Raw genomic sequence first — 17,500 nt, 5'->3', positions numbered from 1 at the left:
TAATACACGTGATTATTTGATATAAGCCTATGCTTATTTTCTTTGTTAATTGTTATGTCTTTTCATATAATAGTACGTTGAGATGCATATATGGTTGATTGATTTCACTATTAGTTGACCTTTAGCATTTTTGTATAACGTATTTAGTTTACGGACTTCGTTTAATTTTTTTAAAGCATACGCATCTCTGGTCAATATACCGGTACATGTCGGATATAAGCAAGTTATTAAAACAGGGCTCAATATGCCTCTATGAGGTTTTATTTTAGTATTAAGAGCCCAAATTTGGGTCTCACCGTCCCGAAACCACTGGTTTTATAATTGTGGGGTTTACCTAGTCAACCGAAGTATTAAGTGTTGACTGCATTGAGACGTGGCTTGCTTATTTTCATTTCATGATTTTTAAGTTTTTTTAAATATTTACATTAAGTACTAGAGTTCATTGATGATTCTCTATCATTCTTATATTTTGCTTATCATTGGTTAAAATATTTGAATTTTCGCAAAACTAGTGTTCAATGTACGAATTTGTCAACTTATTGAGTTGTGAACTCATTGTGTTGTTTTTATTCTTTTCAAAGACTCGGGATTAGGTGGAGTTGATGATTTTTTCAAATTCTTAGAACGGAGAAATGAATATAATTCGAGATTGTTATTGTCTTCTAAGTGGAGGTTAAATGAAGTTTTTGATGTCTAGTTGATAATTATGAGAGTTTTATAATAATGAAATTATTTCCTTTAGGTGGATTTTTATTTTAAGTTAAGGAATATTATTTTTTTCAAGTTAATTGAATTAATGTTGACTTTTGGGATTATAGAGAATGTTTATTGTTGGTTTTAGTTCAATGAAGAGATTATTTTGATGGTTTTTTAATGAATGTATATTTTTGAAGGATTTTTCACAGGTTTCGTCTGGCTCTAATATTCCTCTTAGGTTCGGAATTTAGGATCGTGACAGTTAGAGGTTGGTTATTTAGCATAAAGTTTTTTTATTAATTATAGTTTGAAAATCTTAAATAATTTTTTTTATGTTAAGCACCATCCAAGATAGGCATTCCACCTAACATGGAGATTGAGAGGGAAGTCCCTCCACCAGAGGTTGATTTTGTTGTTGATGATAGAGGAAATATGATAGAAGATGATGATGTTCCTCTAAGTGTTAGGATGGAGGAAATAAAAAATAATAAGAAAAAGAGGAATACGAGGGTGACCGAACCCCTTAAGAGAAGAAAAACCAAAAGAAAAGTAAAGCCTTCAAAACATGTTGTTACCCCTTACGCTGAAGGGAAGAAGAAGGCAATTAAAGATCAACAAAATATGGGGGGAAAAGATAGAGTGGAAGTGTGATATGATGAAGATATGCCGTCTTCCGAGCTACATGGTGATCCCCTTGAAATTTGAAAGGCCTTTATGTATTCTTTTATGTTTGAGGAAGAAGAAAGGTTTTTGGAGGATTTAGACACTAGGGTTTCCTTTTCTAAAGGTTTCATGATCAAATTTTATGACGAGTACCCCATATTTCTGCATAATTTAAAAATCTCAAAAGATGTTGCTGCCAAACTAGCAGAAGAGGAGAATAAAATTATCAATTATTTCTGTATTTGCAGGTGCAACAAGTAAGTATTTATCTCATATTACAAATTTATTGCTTTGCTGTTAAGGCTATCTCCTAGTTGTTAAGGCCACCAATTGGTTGTTAGGGTTACATATTGGTTGTTAAGTTTACATCGCAGTTGTTAACATTACATATTAGTTGTTAACCTTACAGATTGGTTATTAAGGTTAACTATTGGTTGTTAAGGATTATTAATTGTTAATTTCTTTTGCAGATTATATAAAGTGTTTAAATCCATATGATCATCTATTGACCAGTTTGAGCTTCTTAACATCCTACATGGTTGTCAGCTTGATGATTCAGTAGGATTAATATTATGCCATAAATTTATTCTTACTGACTATATTCAAAATTATTTAATTGTTGTTTATGTTTGTAAATCCATTATGATGACAATACTCGAACATTAAGGTCAAGGTGTCATCAGTTTCAATTGCAAAACTAAACTTTTCCCCCTTTCGGATATGAATTTCAATGAAAGAGAATGCAGAAGGAGTTTACGCCTTTGAAACACTTGATACTTCAAGCTAATGATTTTTGTAGTGTCATTAATAACTACGAAAACATTCTCACCCTCTCCGTTGTGTTGTTTTTTTTTTTTTTGTAACCATGCAAAGAAGTGAGTTATGTTTCTGTAGTTGAATTATGTACTCTGTAGTTGAATTATGTACTTCAAGCTAATGATTTTTGTAGTGTCGTTAATAACTACGAAAACCCTTTTCGTTGTTTTTTGTGTTTGTAACCATGAAAAGAAAAGTAGTTGAAGAATCAAAGAGGATTTATTGAGGAGAATTAAATGGTCATGAGAGAGTAGTTGAAGAAGCGAAAATGATTTATGGAGAGAATTTAGAGGCCATGAGAGAGAGAGGGGTAAAAAATGGTTGTAGGGATTAAATGGGAGGGAACTAGGTTTTTTCCCCCTCCAATTCCCTCCAAAACCATTTCTAATCATCATTGAAGAGAGTACAGTAAGTTTTTAAGGTACACATGAGGGTTTAATTTGAGCTGGAAGGGGCTAAAGGAATATGGCATTTGCTTTAGGGTGTTTTTAGAGTTTTGAAAAAATATTGGGGGTGGAAAAAATAAATTTTGTTATTTTGGGGGCTAGAAGCAGTTTTCCAGATCATTTTTATCCAAGATGCCAGCCTCAAAGTGATCAATTCGAGCTTTGATTGGTACAAAACCATATGCTTTCTACTAGGTATATACATATATTAAATCTGTAATCTGAAACTTTTTCTTCATATCTCTATTGTTCAGGACAGAGAACATGTGACGAGAGATGTTACAAGGCAGCGAATATTTCTCAATATGCAATTTCTTTGTTTTTCCTCTTTAGGAGCCTCTTGGTTTTTGAGAGTGTTGTTCTCCGTGAATAACTTTTTCTGGATACTGAAGGTTGGGATGCGTGGTCTTTGGTATCATTGCAGGTTGAAGGAGAGGGCGGTTTTCAGATATCGAACTGAATTTTGTGTTGTATTATTAAGTTGTTTCATGCTAAGACTTGTAGCACCGACGTGCAATATTGTCTGATTCCTTCTAACTCCTAGATTTTTGGCGGCAGATTCTGCCTTCTTAAATTGTAATAGATATTGATGTTCGACTAAATAGTAATGGCCATTGATGTTCCAATTCCAGATTGTTTTTTATTTTTAACCTCAAAATTGTAATAGATATTGATGTTCGAATAAATAGTAATGGCCATTACTGCAAACAGTGATCTGAAATATCAATGTTCGAATAAACAGTTATCATTAACTTTATCATGAACTTACAGCAAAACCCAACAGAGACGAAACGACGAAAAAACAGATACATAAACCCTTCGGCTGCGTTTGGGAACATGGATTTGGATCCTGGATTTTAAATCCAAGGTATTTCAAATCCAAATCCTTAGTTTGGGCTACAAAACTGGGCTGGAATTTCAAATCAAATTATTTTAAAGGGAGAATTTGAAAGCCCAAAAGCCCGTATTTGAAATCCCACCCTGCCCCTTGTCATTTACCAAATCTCGATCCCGAACTCCTCTCTCGTTTCTCAGCTCCGACGATCCCGACTCCTCCTCTCCCTCGTTTCTCAGCTCCGACCGATCCCGACTCCTCCTCTCCCTCGTTTCTCAGCTCCGACCGATCCCGCCTCCTCCTCTCGCGATCTCGAATCTCTCTCTCTCAACACAGCAACAGGTATCTCTACGATCTCTCCCCTTCTCCTCTCTCGTTGAAACCCTAGATCTGATCTAGGGTTTCGGTCTCCCCCTTACTCCTCTCTCTCCCCCTTCCATCGAAACCCTAGATCTGACTTGGATTTTCTCTTTTGTAGCTTGTTTCCTCTCTTTCAGTTGCTCTCCTAGCTCTAGGGTTAGTTTTGGGTTTCGTCTGATTTTTTTTTGGATTTGCAGGCTACTGTCAGCGACTTGCAGGAGGAGATTCATACCAGAAGTAATAGAGGAAGTGTTTTTCAATCATAGGTGAGACTTGACAGATCACAATATGCTAGATTCATCTCAACTTTAGTGTTTATGTTGCAAGAAACAGCCATATACCATCTGTGATTATATTCAAATTGGGACAAGTATATGGCATAGTGCAAGGTTACGCCTTAATATCAGTATATGACCCTTGTTCCAAGAATGTGTAATAAAAATATCTAATAGAAAGCAACGACGAATAGTAAATTGGGTACATGTAGAACTGAAAGTAACTGGAAAATGATATGCGACTGCTCTGCACTTGTAGATGCATATTAATATTCCATGATATTTTTAAGTCTAACTAGTTTAAAAAAGATCAACCAGACGCACCCATTATATTGAATTTGACAGTCTCATCTCAAAGGATATAACAACATTTTAATGGTTTTAAATAAAGTTCCTATGGGTATTCTAATTCAGCTGTATTTGGGGAGGTACTGTGATCTTGTGGGGAAAGCTCATACACAAGCAGATAATTCTATTGATCTGAGCACACATTCGGGGAATGCGATAGGGGGCATTTTGATACTTCTAATCAGACCTTGCATTTTCCCAGTTTGCACACCATTGCATGCTCAAGATATTCTGACAGCTGGGAATAGTCAAGTCGGATAAACTTGTATACGGCCTCACTTCTATGCTCCAAGACATGCGACATTAGTTCCGTTTATGATTGCCGATGCGCAAGACACATGTTACTAGAGCATTGAAGTGTTCATGTTTGATGAAGATGTGTGTGTGTTTGTGGATCATGTTTTTTCCCTGCTGGCAGATACGCCCCCAATACATTAATATATGTTCTTGGCCTCCTCTTGATACAGATTTTCTGGACATTAGTGTTGGGTCTTTTAATTAAGTTGTAGGTGAACTGCATTCTTCTTGAATGTTTGCCCGTTGTCACATCCAACATCTTCCAATTATCTTGAAAGATAGCGAAGAGTTGCGTGCTCATAGAAATAGAGAGCTGAAAAGAAAGTGAACAATTAACCCTGTTTCCCAGGAATTCAAGAGAATGTCCGTATTGCTTTCGATGATAAAAAATGCTAAAGGAATCAAGATAATTTTATATGATCTTGGAGGTTACTTTTGTATTGCCTGTTAGTAGAGGATATTGAGGCCAGTCCATTTCTGTATTCATTTCTCTATTCATTTCTGTATTCATTTATGTATAACTTATCATGTATTATGCACTGCACGACCAAAGTTTGTTGCACACGGATGGAACCATGAAATAAGCCACATCTCAGTAGTTTGTGAAGTATAGTCCAAGGTAGTCAATTTTTCTTCTTCTTTTGAGAAGCCCCTGGTAATCCAAATTGTAAATATACGCTTTGAGTGTTACACTGCAGGTCTTCTTTAATTGTCAGTAACTCTTTAAGAGACGATATAAGTTAGCGCTACCATTGAAATATGACTTAAGGATGTTATGAACTTAACATTCATTAGTTGCTACGCATTGACGCATGTTTGATGTCAAACAACACTATAGTTGATACTTCAACGGCACCAGATGCTACCATTGTATATTTTGTGGCAATGGGGAGGAAAGCGATACCTAAGTTTGTTTGTAAATGATAAGTTAAATGCTTCTCATTCATTATTTTTCTGGTGTCTAAAGTTAAAAGCTTGTTCTACTGCAGATTGACATATAGTTGAAAATTATAAGGAAAACTACCTCTTATGAATTGGGGATTCTGAAACAAAATGGGTACAGGATGAAGGGAAATAGGCGTCTAGTGTTTGTCATAAAAGTATCACAGAACAGTTAACATGGGTCTAACAGTTATGTGATTATATTCTTAGGAAAAATGTTGTATTCTTCACAACTTTTTACGTGAAGAGATGAATGAAGACGACTTGTTGAATGATGTGGATCGAGAATTAGAAGATTCTCCTGTTTTAGAATTTGAGAATGTAGACGATGAGCGTATCACCACTGTGAGAGTTACAGATGAATGGAGCAACTTTAGAGATAATTACTGTAATGTTTTGTGGTAAATACACTAGTATTCTTGTTTGGATATTGTGTGATGGGAGACTTCCAGCATTAGAAGGTGAACTATCTATATGTATGTATGTGTGCATCCATATAACATAAATAATCAGTTAGTATATACTTCCAAATACTTCCAAGGTACATTGAATATGCAGATACACACTCCTATATCACATGATAACTTATAAATGGTGGTATAGGGTACTTCCAGTAAAAAGTGGCACTGTGTGCTTTTCTCAGGTTGGTTTTGTCACCTTCTTCCTAAATTCTGTCCTTGATAATCTAACATCAACAATTGTCATGGTCTCCTTGTTGAGAAAACTAGTGCCTCCATCAGAATACAGAAAGTACGCAATCCTGTACTTGTTTTCTTTTTCTTTTTTTAAAGGTTGATGGTCTTCATGATTCAACTTTGAAGTTCGATTTTTGTGCCATGGACTAATTGATGCTAAATTGTGTAATGTAGGACTCAAATTCTTCGAGACATGAAGTTGGGCGCATTGGAGAGAAAAGAGGAGAAGACTTGAAGGATAAATAGAGGATTCTAGATATGTTTTCTTTTAATAGTTTATGTTGTCGTAATTTGGCTTGTTGTAGCAAATCATGGTTACTTCTTATAGCAAATCATGGTTATCAACTACCTATGGTATGTTGTGTTTTAAATGAAGGATTATTGTGAAGTGTAGAGCTTCTTATGAGGAGTGTTTGCTAAGCTCTTTTGACTCGTCGAGTCTTTTATCATGGCTAGTTATTGGAGTAGTACTCTTGTTCTTTGGAGATTGAAGGTTGATGTAGTATTGGATGAAGCCATGAAAAAATGGCGTAATAATAAATATTTTGGACATTATTATTATTTTTTGTATTCTCTCATACCGATTCATGAAGGACAAGATGTTTGCATGTGTATTTATAATTGCTAATAAAGAGATCAAACTTCTGAGGGGGTCGTGAAATTTACCCTAACTTTTTCCTCAATATAAACCATAATGTCCGCATTTGATTTAATTATTAAGGAGTTAAGAGAGAGCATAAAATTTTTTAAAACACCAATTTCAAATCCAAATTCATGTATAATAAAGTGCATCCAAACATCAGATTTTAAATCTGTGATTTCAAATCCTTGCATTTAGTGATGACATCCAAACAAAATATTTTATCAAATCATGGATTTCAAAATCTAGATTTGAAATCCCATGATTTTAAATCAACCTTTCAATCCAAATCCAAGTTCCCAAACGTAGCCTTCAGGTATTTCAAGTTCTCAAAAATATACAAGAAAAAACAGGAAAAGGAAAGTACTTCATAAGTTATTGCAGCCGCAACAACAACAGCAACAAAAAAAAAACGTAAACCTATCTAACTTTTAATACTTACAAAGAACTATTAAGGGTATGGAGCCAAGCTTTAAAGGACACGGCTTTAAGATCCTCAAGTCTCTCAAGGTTAATGCCATGATTCATGTGATTACTCCAACAAAACACAATGAAGAACCCGTGACAAAATTACCTGCAAAATAGAAAATGAACCCTACAAGCAAATTGAAGCAATCTCACGCGATCCAGAGTTTTTCTGCCACAAGGAGGATCCAAAAGAACCACACACAAACAAAACTCACTTTTTTATTTGCGACATGTTATCTTCAACATGTGAAAATTGTACAAACCCACCTTTTTTGGAGGAAAGGACGAGATTGCCATCGATTAATGCTGTAGAAAAACTATATAATATCTTCTTCCATGCTTTCAACAGGTCCAAGAGGCTGATCTCTTTATCAAAGGTTTCATGGCCTTATCTTCTTCAAGAGAGATCATTCCAAGATGAGATGGATCCTCAAGCATCATCTTGGCCACTAAGTAGCCTGCAATAGACCATGTCTGGTATTTTCTTGCCTGCTTACCAATGTATCGGCCAAGCTTTCCATCATAGTATTCTGGCCAGCTGTCCTTTAGAAGACGACTTTCAGCTAGCTCAATTGCTCGTCTGGCTATTTGTGGTCGACCAGTTTTGATACAGGCCGCAGTTAGCAGCCATAAGAGAGCTGAAGAAAAGAGGAGGAAGATAGATAAGAACGCAAAATTGATTAGTTACGAAGAATATTTGAGTACTTGAAAGAAGATAGAGTGAGAAAGATAACTGAAAGATCTTTTATTCTTTCAGTTTGCATTAAGTAAGTTTTAATATAATTTGTACAAATGCATCAAAATGAAGTGGTTGGTCTAAATGTGAGTTACTTTGGACAATATATTCAAAGCGAGTCAGATGGATTACAAACGATCATAGTTAAGCTATACGCTCATGCAAAATACCTAGAAATAAACATGGTTATCCAAACAAGAATATTTATGATAAATGAACTGTAATAGTCTTAATAGCTGGGCAAATAAAACGCTTGCTGAAATTTTGGAGAGAGGGGGGGCGATGCGATAAAACTATATTCCCAAACGATGTCATGGGGCAATTCTGAAACTGTTGAAAAATTATTCTTGTTGATTATGGCTTGCATCGAAGCCGAACAGATCTAAAGTGGCATCAGTGGACATCGGTTATGGATACAAAGGTAAGGCAAACCCAGTATCAGGATGATGGTTTCGAACGACGACGGTCGACATCTGAGCAATCAACGACCGACAAAACTGATGTCAGCCAAGTCTCTGAAATCAAGTCCGTGCATGAACAATGCGTACGGAAGACCAACATGGAACATACAACGATTCGTGATAGACTGATGTTGGTCCAAGTCCATGGCATTGTTTCTACTTTTGGGATCCTATTACAACTGGAATTCTGATTGGGATTAGTGGAAAATGTTTACAGAGTAAACTCTATAAAACTAGGGTTTGCCATCTCTTTTGTATGTTGCCGAAAGATAGAACGTAAAGAAAAGAAGAGAGTACTCTATTGAGGTTTGCAAGAAAAGAGTGAATTGTAATCTTCTTAAAGATAGTAAAGATTCTCTCCAACTTCTCCCGTGAACTAGGCACATCATTGAACCACATAAAAGCTCTGTGTTTGCTGTGTAACTTTGATTGTCACATGTTTGTCATAACTAGTTCTTGTGCACGTGCAATGCATGTGGTAAAATATCAAAATTATTTTTTTGTTTATTTTCTTACTATAAAATAAGTCAGATTCATTTTAAGTTAAAATCTATAAACACGGATTGTTACATTTACCATAAATTTTATTTAAATATTTAAAAAAATTATGAAATAGATGATTATTTTGAAAATCTCTTGGGGCCAGGAATAAACAACCAACAAGTTTACAGTGGCAGATAGAGGAACATGTTACATTCTTAAGAATTATTAATCTTTACTTAGTTTGTTTATAATAAATGCATCTCATTATTAATTAACTACAAAGCTTAGTACATTATTTTTTTTTTGTTGGACGTTCAAGGAAGGCAGAGGACTCATGTGAGTCCTCATCACAATGAATGTTATACAATTTAAGTACAAATAAAAAATGAGGGTTGATCAATGACGTGGTTGGTGAGGGGAAACTCCAGCAACTTAATTTGGTATGTGGATATATAATAAATGGAGATGGAGAATGATAGTTTTGAAAAAAGTGGGCGTGTGGGATATTAATATGGTTTTTATTTGTATGGTTTTCTTTGTTCATTTTCAAGATATCTGTAGTCATATATATATATATATATATATATATAATTGCTACTCTGTTTTGGTTATGTGGAAGAGTTTGGGTCTTAAAAAAATTAAATTATCTAATCCAGTTAAAGTAGGTTTATATAAGTTAAGCCCATACATAAAATTTATTTTAACCAACACCCATGTGTAAATATTACAATTGGCATTGAGATCTAAGATGTGTGATATTCTCTTTGGTTTTTATACAAACAATATCTATTTAAATAATAATAGTATAATTAAACTTTGTGATCTGAAAAAAGATCAAACATACAATATAAGTAATTGCAATCTAATCTAAATCTAATACAAAGAAAATAGATGAATATGTGAAAATTGTTGCAATTTCATAATTCATAATTTTTAAACAATCTAATCTAATCTAATAAGAAGAAAATAACAAAGGCACATATTGGTTGAAGGAGATGAATGTGCTATGAAAATTATTGTAATTTCTGATCTGAAAAAAAAAAATCAAACATACAATATAATTACTTGCTTTAAAATAATCTAATCTAATCTAACTTACACTTACTTAATGTATATCCAATAATAATTCATCAATTTATCAACTTACACTTACTTAATGGATTAACTTGAATTTCAATGGCATTTTTGACAACCAAAAAATTTTCCCGAACTCGTGTTTTTAAAGAGAGTATGATTATATGCACTAAACCCAAATGATTGGTATTAGAGCAATATCGGTTTAACCTAACAACTTTACATTGAAGGATGTGATTAACAAGGGCTATGTTGGTACAAGATTTATGAAAAGATGTTTTGTCGAGATTCAAAGATTTTTTGATCAAGCAATTCAATCGTGAAAAATAAACTATTGATGTGCTTTTCTTTTTTTTTTCTTTTTTTTTGTCTTATTCATTCAAAGGTTAAGGAGTCAATTTTATTTCCAAATGTAGGAGTCTGATGTAGGACAATTAGGAAAGATGTAAGATTGATTTAGAAGGAAGATTTACTAGTTTAGAACCTCTTGAAAATCTTGACTCTAATATGATTTAGCAATTAGTAACCATTTCCTCTTTTAATCAAAGCCAAATTTTATTTTTAGCCTAATAAGGAGTCATAGACTCATATGCCTATACAAAAGAAAGTCACAGCCACCTTTCAGAAGTTTTTACCAATAGAATCTACCAAAGTTTCTTTTTCTTCTTTCAGAATTCAGGATTGTTCACCAACTGAAGAATTTTTATGGACTCTGAACTATCCTGCGGTCAGAGGCTTCCGAAGGAACATTGGCTAAGACTATCAGGTATTAGGGAGGATCTCCGAGTTAGAACTACTCGGTCAATTATGGGAACCACAAGGGAGCTCACGGTAGTACTCCCTTCCCAGAAGTGTATAATCAATCACATGCAGAGGTTTCTGAGGAGAGGCCCAAATCCATGCCCAATGTTCCAAGCCAGATAGTACCAGCCAAGTGAACCCCAGAGCCTAGGGCCCCTCTTTCACAGTCAGGCGAATGCGACAAATGCTGCAATGCCTAATAATTGAAAATTGAGGAGACATGTCATAGATATGGATCGACCATTGGCCTTGTAGCCAAGGCCTCCCACTATATTATGTGGTCATAAAATAAAAAGGTTGAGAACAGAAATTGATCGAATCAAAGTCTTGAAGTAGTCTGAATCAACTAAATTTTTGGTTTGAACTACACTGCACCAGCTCTAATCATTTCTTCATGCTTCTGACTATATTCATTGGTCAAAACTGGAAAGGTTTGAGATCATGAATTGATTGACGTATGGTTTAGATGTAACCTGAATCCGTAAAATCTTGGCTCAAACTTTGAACAAATGGCTTTGAATTCACTTCATATGGCTCATAACATATATGTAAATAAACCATTTGGTTCGTGAGTAGGAAGAAGTTTACATGTTGTAGATTTGCTGATATGGTAAGAATTGAACAGCATATAGCCTTACCCAGTAGTCACAGGTCAAGAACAAATTTCTCTTCCAGACAGCAACCAACATTTGCTAGACTATTAGGACAGGTTTTGGCCCAATGAAGAAGATACATATAAAATTGACCAGAAGAGATGAGAACAGAAATAGAGCAATACGGACCATTTTACATCTTATCTGTTAGGGTACAATTTCCAACTTATGGTGAATCCCTGAATCCAACTAAAAACTAATAAACAGCACAGGGTAAATTATGGTGGACCCTGAGTACAAGCTAAAAACTGAAAAGCAGCACGGGGTGAAAGTTGAGAAATATCCTCTCATGTATCGGAGATCAAATGGGGGCTGGCAAGTAGGTAATACCTAGATTTTTTTTCAAGGGCTAATTCATGATGCAAGCAAATTATATATCTTTAAACATAACTAACAAATGTTACAGAAGATGATATTGCAATTTGCAATCAAAACTTGTTCAAGTACACTAACCCGGCCAGGATCCACCATTGTGGTAACTCCATCTAGTATTTTTGGGGTCACAGCCTGTCACGATTCGCCATTCATGGCTCTCAATGGCTGGATAACTTATCTTCAGAGGCATTTCTCCAACAAGCTCCTCCCAACGAGCTTCAATTAGATCCATTATAGCCATAGATTGCTCAGGAGTGGCAAGTGATGATAAAATAGCAACACAATTACCTAGTGCAAACCATCTGAAGTCCATTCTGGCAGGACTGACATTTCCAATAAAGTAACCACCTCGAGTAGGCATAAAATCAAAAACCCAATCCGGGATTGAATCAGGTATAACATTAAACTTATTAACGGCAGTATGAGAGTACTCCTCCGTTTTATAACGGTAAATATCATTAAGCTGCTGGAAGTCAAGCCAGAAATAGCTTCTCATGTGGTAACTTAAAGCATGCAGCCGTTTAACTATTCTTTCTACGAACTCCTTTCCTTCATTGTCATGTTTCAGCATAGCTAAAGAACACCTCAAAGCCATAAAGAAAAGGGCTTGGATTTCAACAGGATAACCATAAATACCCTGAAAATGCATTTTGCACCATAAGAAAATTGTAGATAACAAACAAACAACTTCACACTGACAACAATAATCAAGTCATTTACCATCAAAATTGTACAGTTATGAAGCAGAAATTTATAGCAACCATACATGAGTACTTACATAGAAGATTGATCGAAAGGATCTGCAGTTATCCCTAGAAATGGTGTTTTCTAGTGAAAAACTGCTTCTAGTAAGGTAATTCCATACTCAAACTAGTCTCTTATGAATCTCTAACTAGTATTTTCCTTCTCTTTCTTAATGCATTGCCTAGCCGAACCCAAAATTTTGGGATAAAGGCTTTGTTGTTGTTGTTCTCAATGCGCTGTGTAGTGAATCATATAGTTCGGCTTCAATGGATATAGAAAGTATAGTTGAGTCATTGAAGGACCCATATAGATTATTTCACAAATCACATGCTTAAGGGATTTCTTACAGGAAACAACTAGGGCATTCACCGCAAGCAATATATAATTACCACTTAATGAAAATGAAAAATCATAGCTTAGAACTTCACTGGAAAGCAAAACTCTATTGGTTCCAGATGCAGTATCAAACAGATAAAAGGATAGCTTAGAGCTAGCTAACTATATGATTCGAAGCGGAAAACACTGTATCTTACTTATACAACACAACAGGGTCAGAGAAGAAGGTCAAAAAATTGAAAAAGGAGCCTAAACCTTGGACAGAAAAACAAAAATGTTAGGACAGCAATAGGAAGAAGGTCATAGTAATACCTTCTAATTGACCCTATAATCAAGCCCAGCTATATGGTCATATGTTCGGAATATAGTTGCACAGTGAATGATGAATTTAGAAAATCTTTACTCATATTCCATATGGTTGAACAAATTTACCAAGCATTGCATGACAACTTCCGACACATGTGAGACTCTGGTGGTCGATTCTAATGCACACTTTGAAGTGCCAATCTAATAAACAATACCAGCAATGTAGATGTTCAAGAGGTTATCACTCGAATTGTACTTAAATATCATGTGAAAAGAGGGCAATAAAACAACAAGGCAAAAGATTAGGATCTAATCTTGCCATACAAGAAATGATGTCCATGTAGTTACTTAAATTTGGATGTCAAACTTTAAATAGGGGTTTCCCTTTTTAGTTATACGAATCATAAATTTTTCTAGGGAAAATATTTATCTCCCTAAATGGGCGTCTGTCATAACACATTAATTTAATATTCTTATTTCAAGTACAGACACTTCTTGGACATACCGGGCATAGCTAGGATGCTCAATCAGATATGGCAGAATTAACAAATAATATTTCACAGTTGATAAAGAAAAATAATACTAAAGGCATGACAATAATTTTCACTAGATAAAAAATCAATACCTAAAACTAAATAGCATATAGAATTTTAATTTGCATATTTAGTTATGCATTATAGTAAAGAAAATTAAACTTTATATGGTATATTCTAATAAATAAGCTAATGCTAAAAGACAGTCAAACGAAGAAAATGAATCTTACTTCATACTTTGTAGTTTTGACATGATACTTTAGTCCTAAGAAATAATAAATAAATTTAAATTTTCAGGTAGTATTGTAAGACACTTGCTGCACCTGAACAAATCATGGATCCGTCCATGGCGACAGCCATCTTACAACTTTTTTACATCGATTCCACGAGTATCCTACAGACAAACAGTAAGAGTCGTCCACCTTAACTGTCCTACTTTTAACGGTAGCAATAACTTTCTTCCGGATCTCAATGATTTATCCTAAGCAATTATAACATTCATTCTTCGATATAGATATGCCATCTATTATTTCTGTCCCTTTGTATGTTTATATATTTTCCTAAAGTTCCATTCCAAATATGATCTGTTATTATTCACCATTCTAGTCTTATAGATTCTGAGTTACGTTCCAACCTGAGAATTAATCCTACCATGAAAAACAGAAACAATATCATAAGCAAACCATGAAACCTCATTCTCTGTTCCTAAAGAGAGGATAGATGGCAAAAGTATAAAGTGATTCATCAAGAAAGAGATGCGACAAAATTTTTCCAGTGAGCAACTTGGCTCCAGAAACATCTCAATAAGCTATATTGATGGAACAGGACCTTTAGATGGTAATACAAAAAGAATACAGGTGAACGTCATTGAATTAAGAAAAATAGATCTATTATTCTATTGGGGTGCCAACTTTGAGGGGTATAAAAAAGGCTGTCAAGGACAAAAAATATCCTCTGCCAATTTTTTCTAGGTGTAATTCAAAAGGTCTTCTAAAAATTAATGCGATTCTAGTTGGCTAAAGCTAAAAGTTCCAACGGTAAGTTTCTCTCGGAAGAGTTTTTGGCAAACACGAACGGCAGAATATCAATATTAACAGTAGATTTCACAGAATGATAAAAGCAAGGTGGTTGACCTAAATTGGAAATACCAGATCAAGAAAGAATATAACATCGAGATCATATTGCTTGAGGGAAAATGCCCAAGTCATTTCTACAAGAAATTGTAATAGAATAAAAGCAAGCAGTAAACATTGGCCTTAAATAGAAACATGAGACAGCATTATACTAGCAAGGAAGATAACACTAATAACATTAGCAATTTTGGCAACAAGGCAAAGATTTGGAGATTAGATCACATATATGCTTCATCAGATAAAAAGAGGTTTTTTATGTGTATAGTTCAATAACAGAAGAATAGTTTATGAACTAAATTAAGCTGCATGCAATTAGGGAGGGGGGAAAAACTAAAAGAGCTTGTTTAATAGGCATTTTACTGAAAGGAACTTGATGAGTCACAAGGCATGTTATTTGTGTAACACACGACGCAAGTTTGAGGCAATCCTCCAGCGAAATAGCAAGACAAATTTTCTTCCCAAATATGGCTGGGTGGATCACAGATATCACCCAATGTTCAAATTTAACGGGCAAAAGGATCAAGTTGCACCGTTCAATAGGACATGAACAGAAAAGATGCTGATGAACTTACCATTCTACGATCTATCATAGAGCATCCATCAGCGCACAGCAAAGTTGGAAATGTGTCAAATCCCTCCGACAAACATAACGATAGGATAAGCCTCATTCCCTTTTGACATTCAGGTGTCTCTGCAAGAGATAAATCTCCGGTTGACTTCGTGTAGGCACGGAGAAGAATAATCCACCAGAATCCAGAGTCAACAGGGGCAACTCTTCCAATTGCACTCTCACCAAAATCTGCAATTAGAGTGTCGGACTTCCTTACGGGATCATGAAGCACTTTGAAGCTTGCAGGCATAGCACCTTCCCCAAGCGTGAAACGGTCTACCCTCTTTTCCCACCCTTGAAGGTATAGTGTCTTTAAAAGAAAGTTTTTAACTATATCTGGCTCGCCATTCATTAGAAAAGCAAGTGCGCTTGGCACGAAATCACGGACAAAGACCTACACAGGATAATAAGATCTAAATCAGAACAACCAATGGCCTAATAATTTTAAGGTTTCATAACAACAGTATATGCTATCTCCATTTTAAGAAAATCCCTCCGAATAACATCTAATAACAGTGCTAGGATTAAATCAGTGGTTGCAAACAGATAGGTACTACATATATATGATGCTTATAATACTCCATTAAGATGTAACAGACCAAGTAAAATATTAAATTCAATGAAGAGTTAAAAACTAATAAACAAATAATGACCAAATAGTGGTATCTCGAACTAAATCAGAAATTAAAGTTAATTATCTCGCAAGGACTGTGTTGTGGATACGTTGAGAAAATCTAATAAAATACATAAAGTTATGGAAACCTAATTTCTTATTTCTTCCAATGGAAAGACCATTCTCTCCATTTGTCACATATTTCCTATAACTAAAGTACGGCGCTGCTACTAATCTTAAAATCCCTTACTAATAAGATCAATAAATAACATAATAATGAATTTCAAACAATATCATCATTCCATCAAAGATATGTAGTGAGACACAAGTATGGAATTCTAAAAACTAAACAATTACTCCTTAAGTTGCTACCAAGTCGCAAGGTAATCAAACAAACAGCAAATGAGAAAACATGATCAACCTCATGCTCATGATTAAGCATGACTCATGAGAAATTTTGGAGGCTCGCGTACCTTCATTCCATTTGTCCCAAGAAACAACTGACGCGTGCCTATTCGGACTCTAAAGTTTAAAACAAGTTATTAAGCGTCATATGTCTGACTTCCCATACAAAATTCATGAACGATCCAGCCATAACGCTGGCATCAAGATAAATATGGTAAGAAAATCTGAGGAGCTATATGACCCAAGTGGAGGAGTTCTTTTACTTGTGAAATGTTACACCATCATATTCCTCGTATTACACCATCATAATCGTCATAATTCAGTAATACTGAAATAAGGTTGGGCCCGCAAATTTGTGCTTTTCACGTCTCTGTTCTCAATATTTTTGTTATACAGGTTTCCTTATGAATGGAGTCTAGTTTGAGACCAAGGTTTGAAAATTATTCTACCATTATATTCCTCACAATTCAGGAATATAGGTTAAAGGCCGGGACCAAACAAGTTCGTGTGCCTTCTTTATGCCTCTCTCCTCAGGATTTTTCACGCATGCATTTCAGCAAACACCAAAGTGATATCTACCCGAGAGACTTCTTTGTCACACAACTTTAAACAAATACGATTATTCACAGTAATTAGAGATAAAATAAAATAAAAAGACAAGATTTGCACTCCCGTATACCTGATCATAATTCAAAACCTCCTCCGAGGCGTGATCATAAGCAGCAACAGTCCCCACCGGCTGCTCTCTAAAGTACA

The 17,500-nt window shown here is 34.9% G+C and overlaps 1 protein-coding gene across 1 annotated transcript in view; it reads right to left on the bottom strand.

The window, feature by feature from the left end:
* LOC109825115 (alkaline/neutral invertase CINV2-like) overlaps positions 6,071-17,500 on the bottom strand; it is a 12,139-nt gene continuing 709 nt past the window's right edge. Inside the window, exons 1-4 of the mRNA XM_020391849.1 lie at positions 17,424-17,500; positions 15,689-16,120; positions 12,143-12,701; positions 6,071-8,119 (exon numbers count right to left, since the gene is read on the bottom strand). The exon at positions 17,424-17,500 is cut by the window's right edge and continues 709 nt beyond it. Coding sequence (XP_020247438.1) covers positions 7,824-8,119; positions 12,143-12,701; positions 15,689-16,120; positions 17,424-17,500 — 1,364 coding nt within the window. The 3' untranslated portion in view covers positions 6,071-7,823. The remainder of the gene's footprint in view (positions 8,120-12,142; positions 12,702-15,688; positions 16,121-17,423) is intronic.

The sequence above is a fragment of the Asparagus officinalis genome, chromosome 10, assembly GCF_001876935.1.
Source record: "Asparagus officinalis chromosome 10, Aspof.V1, whole genome shotgun sequence".
Classification (NCBI taxonomy): Eukaryota; Viridiplantae; Streptophyta; class Magnoliopsida; order Asparagales; family Asparagaceae; genus Asparagus; species Asparagus officinalis.
This window is presented reverse-complemented; position numbering and strand designations above follow the sequence as displayed.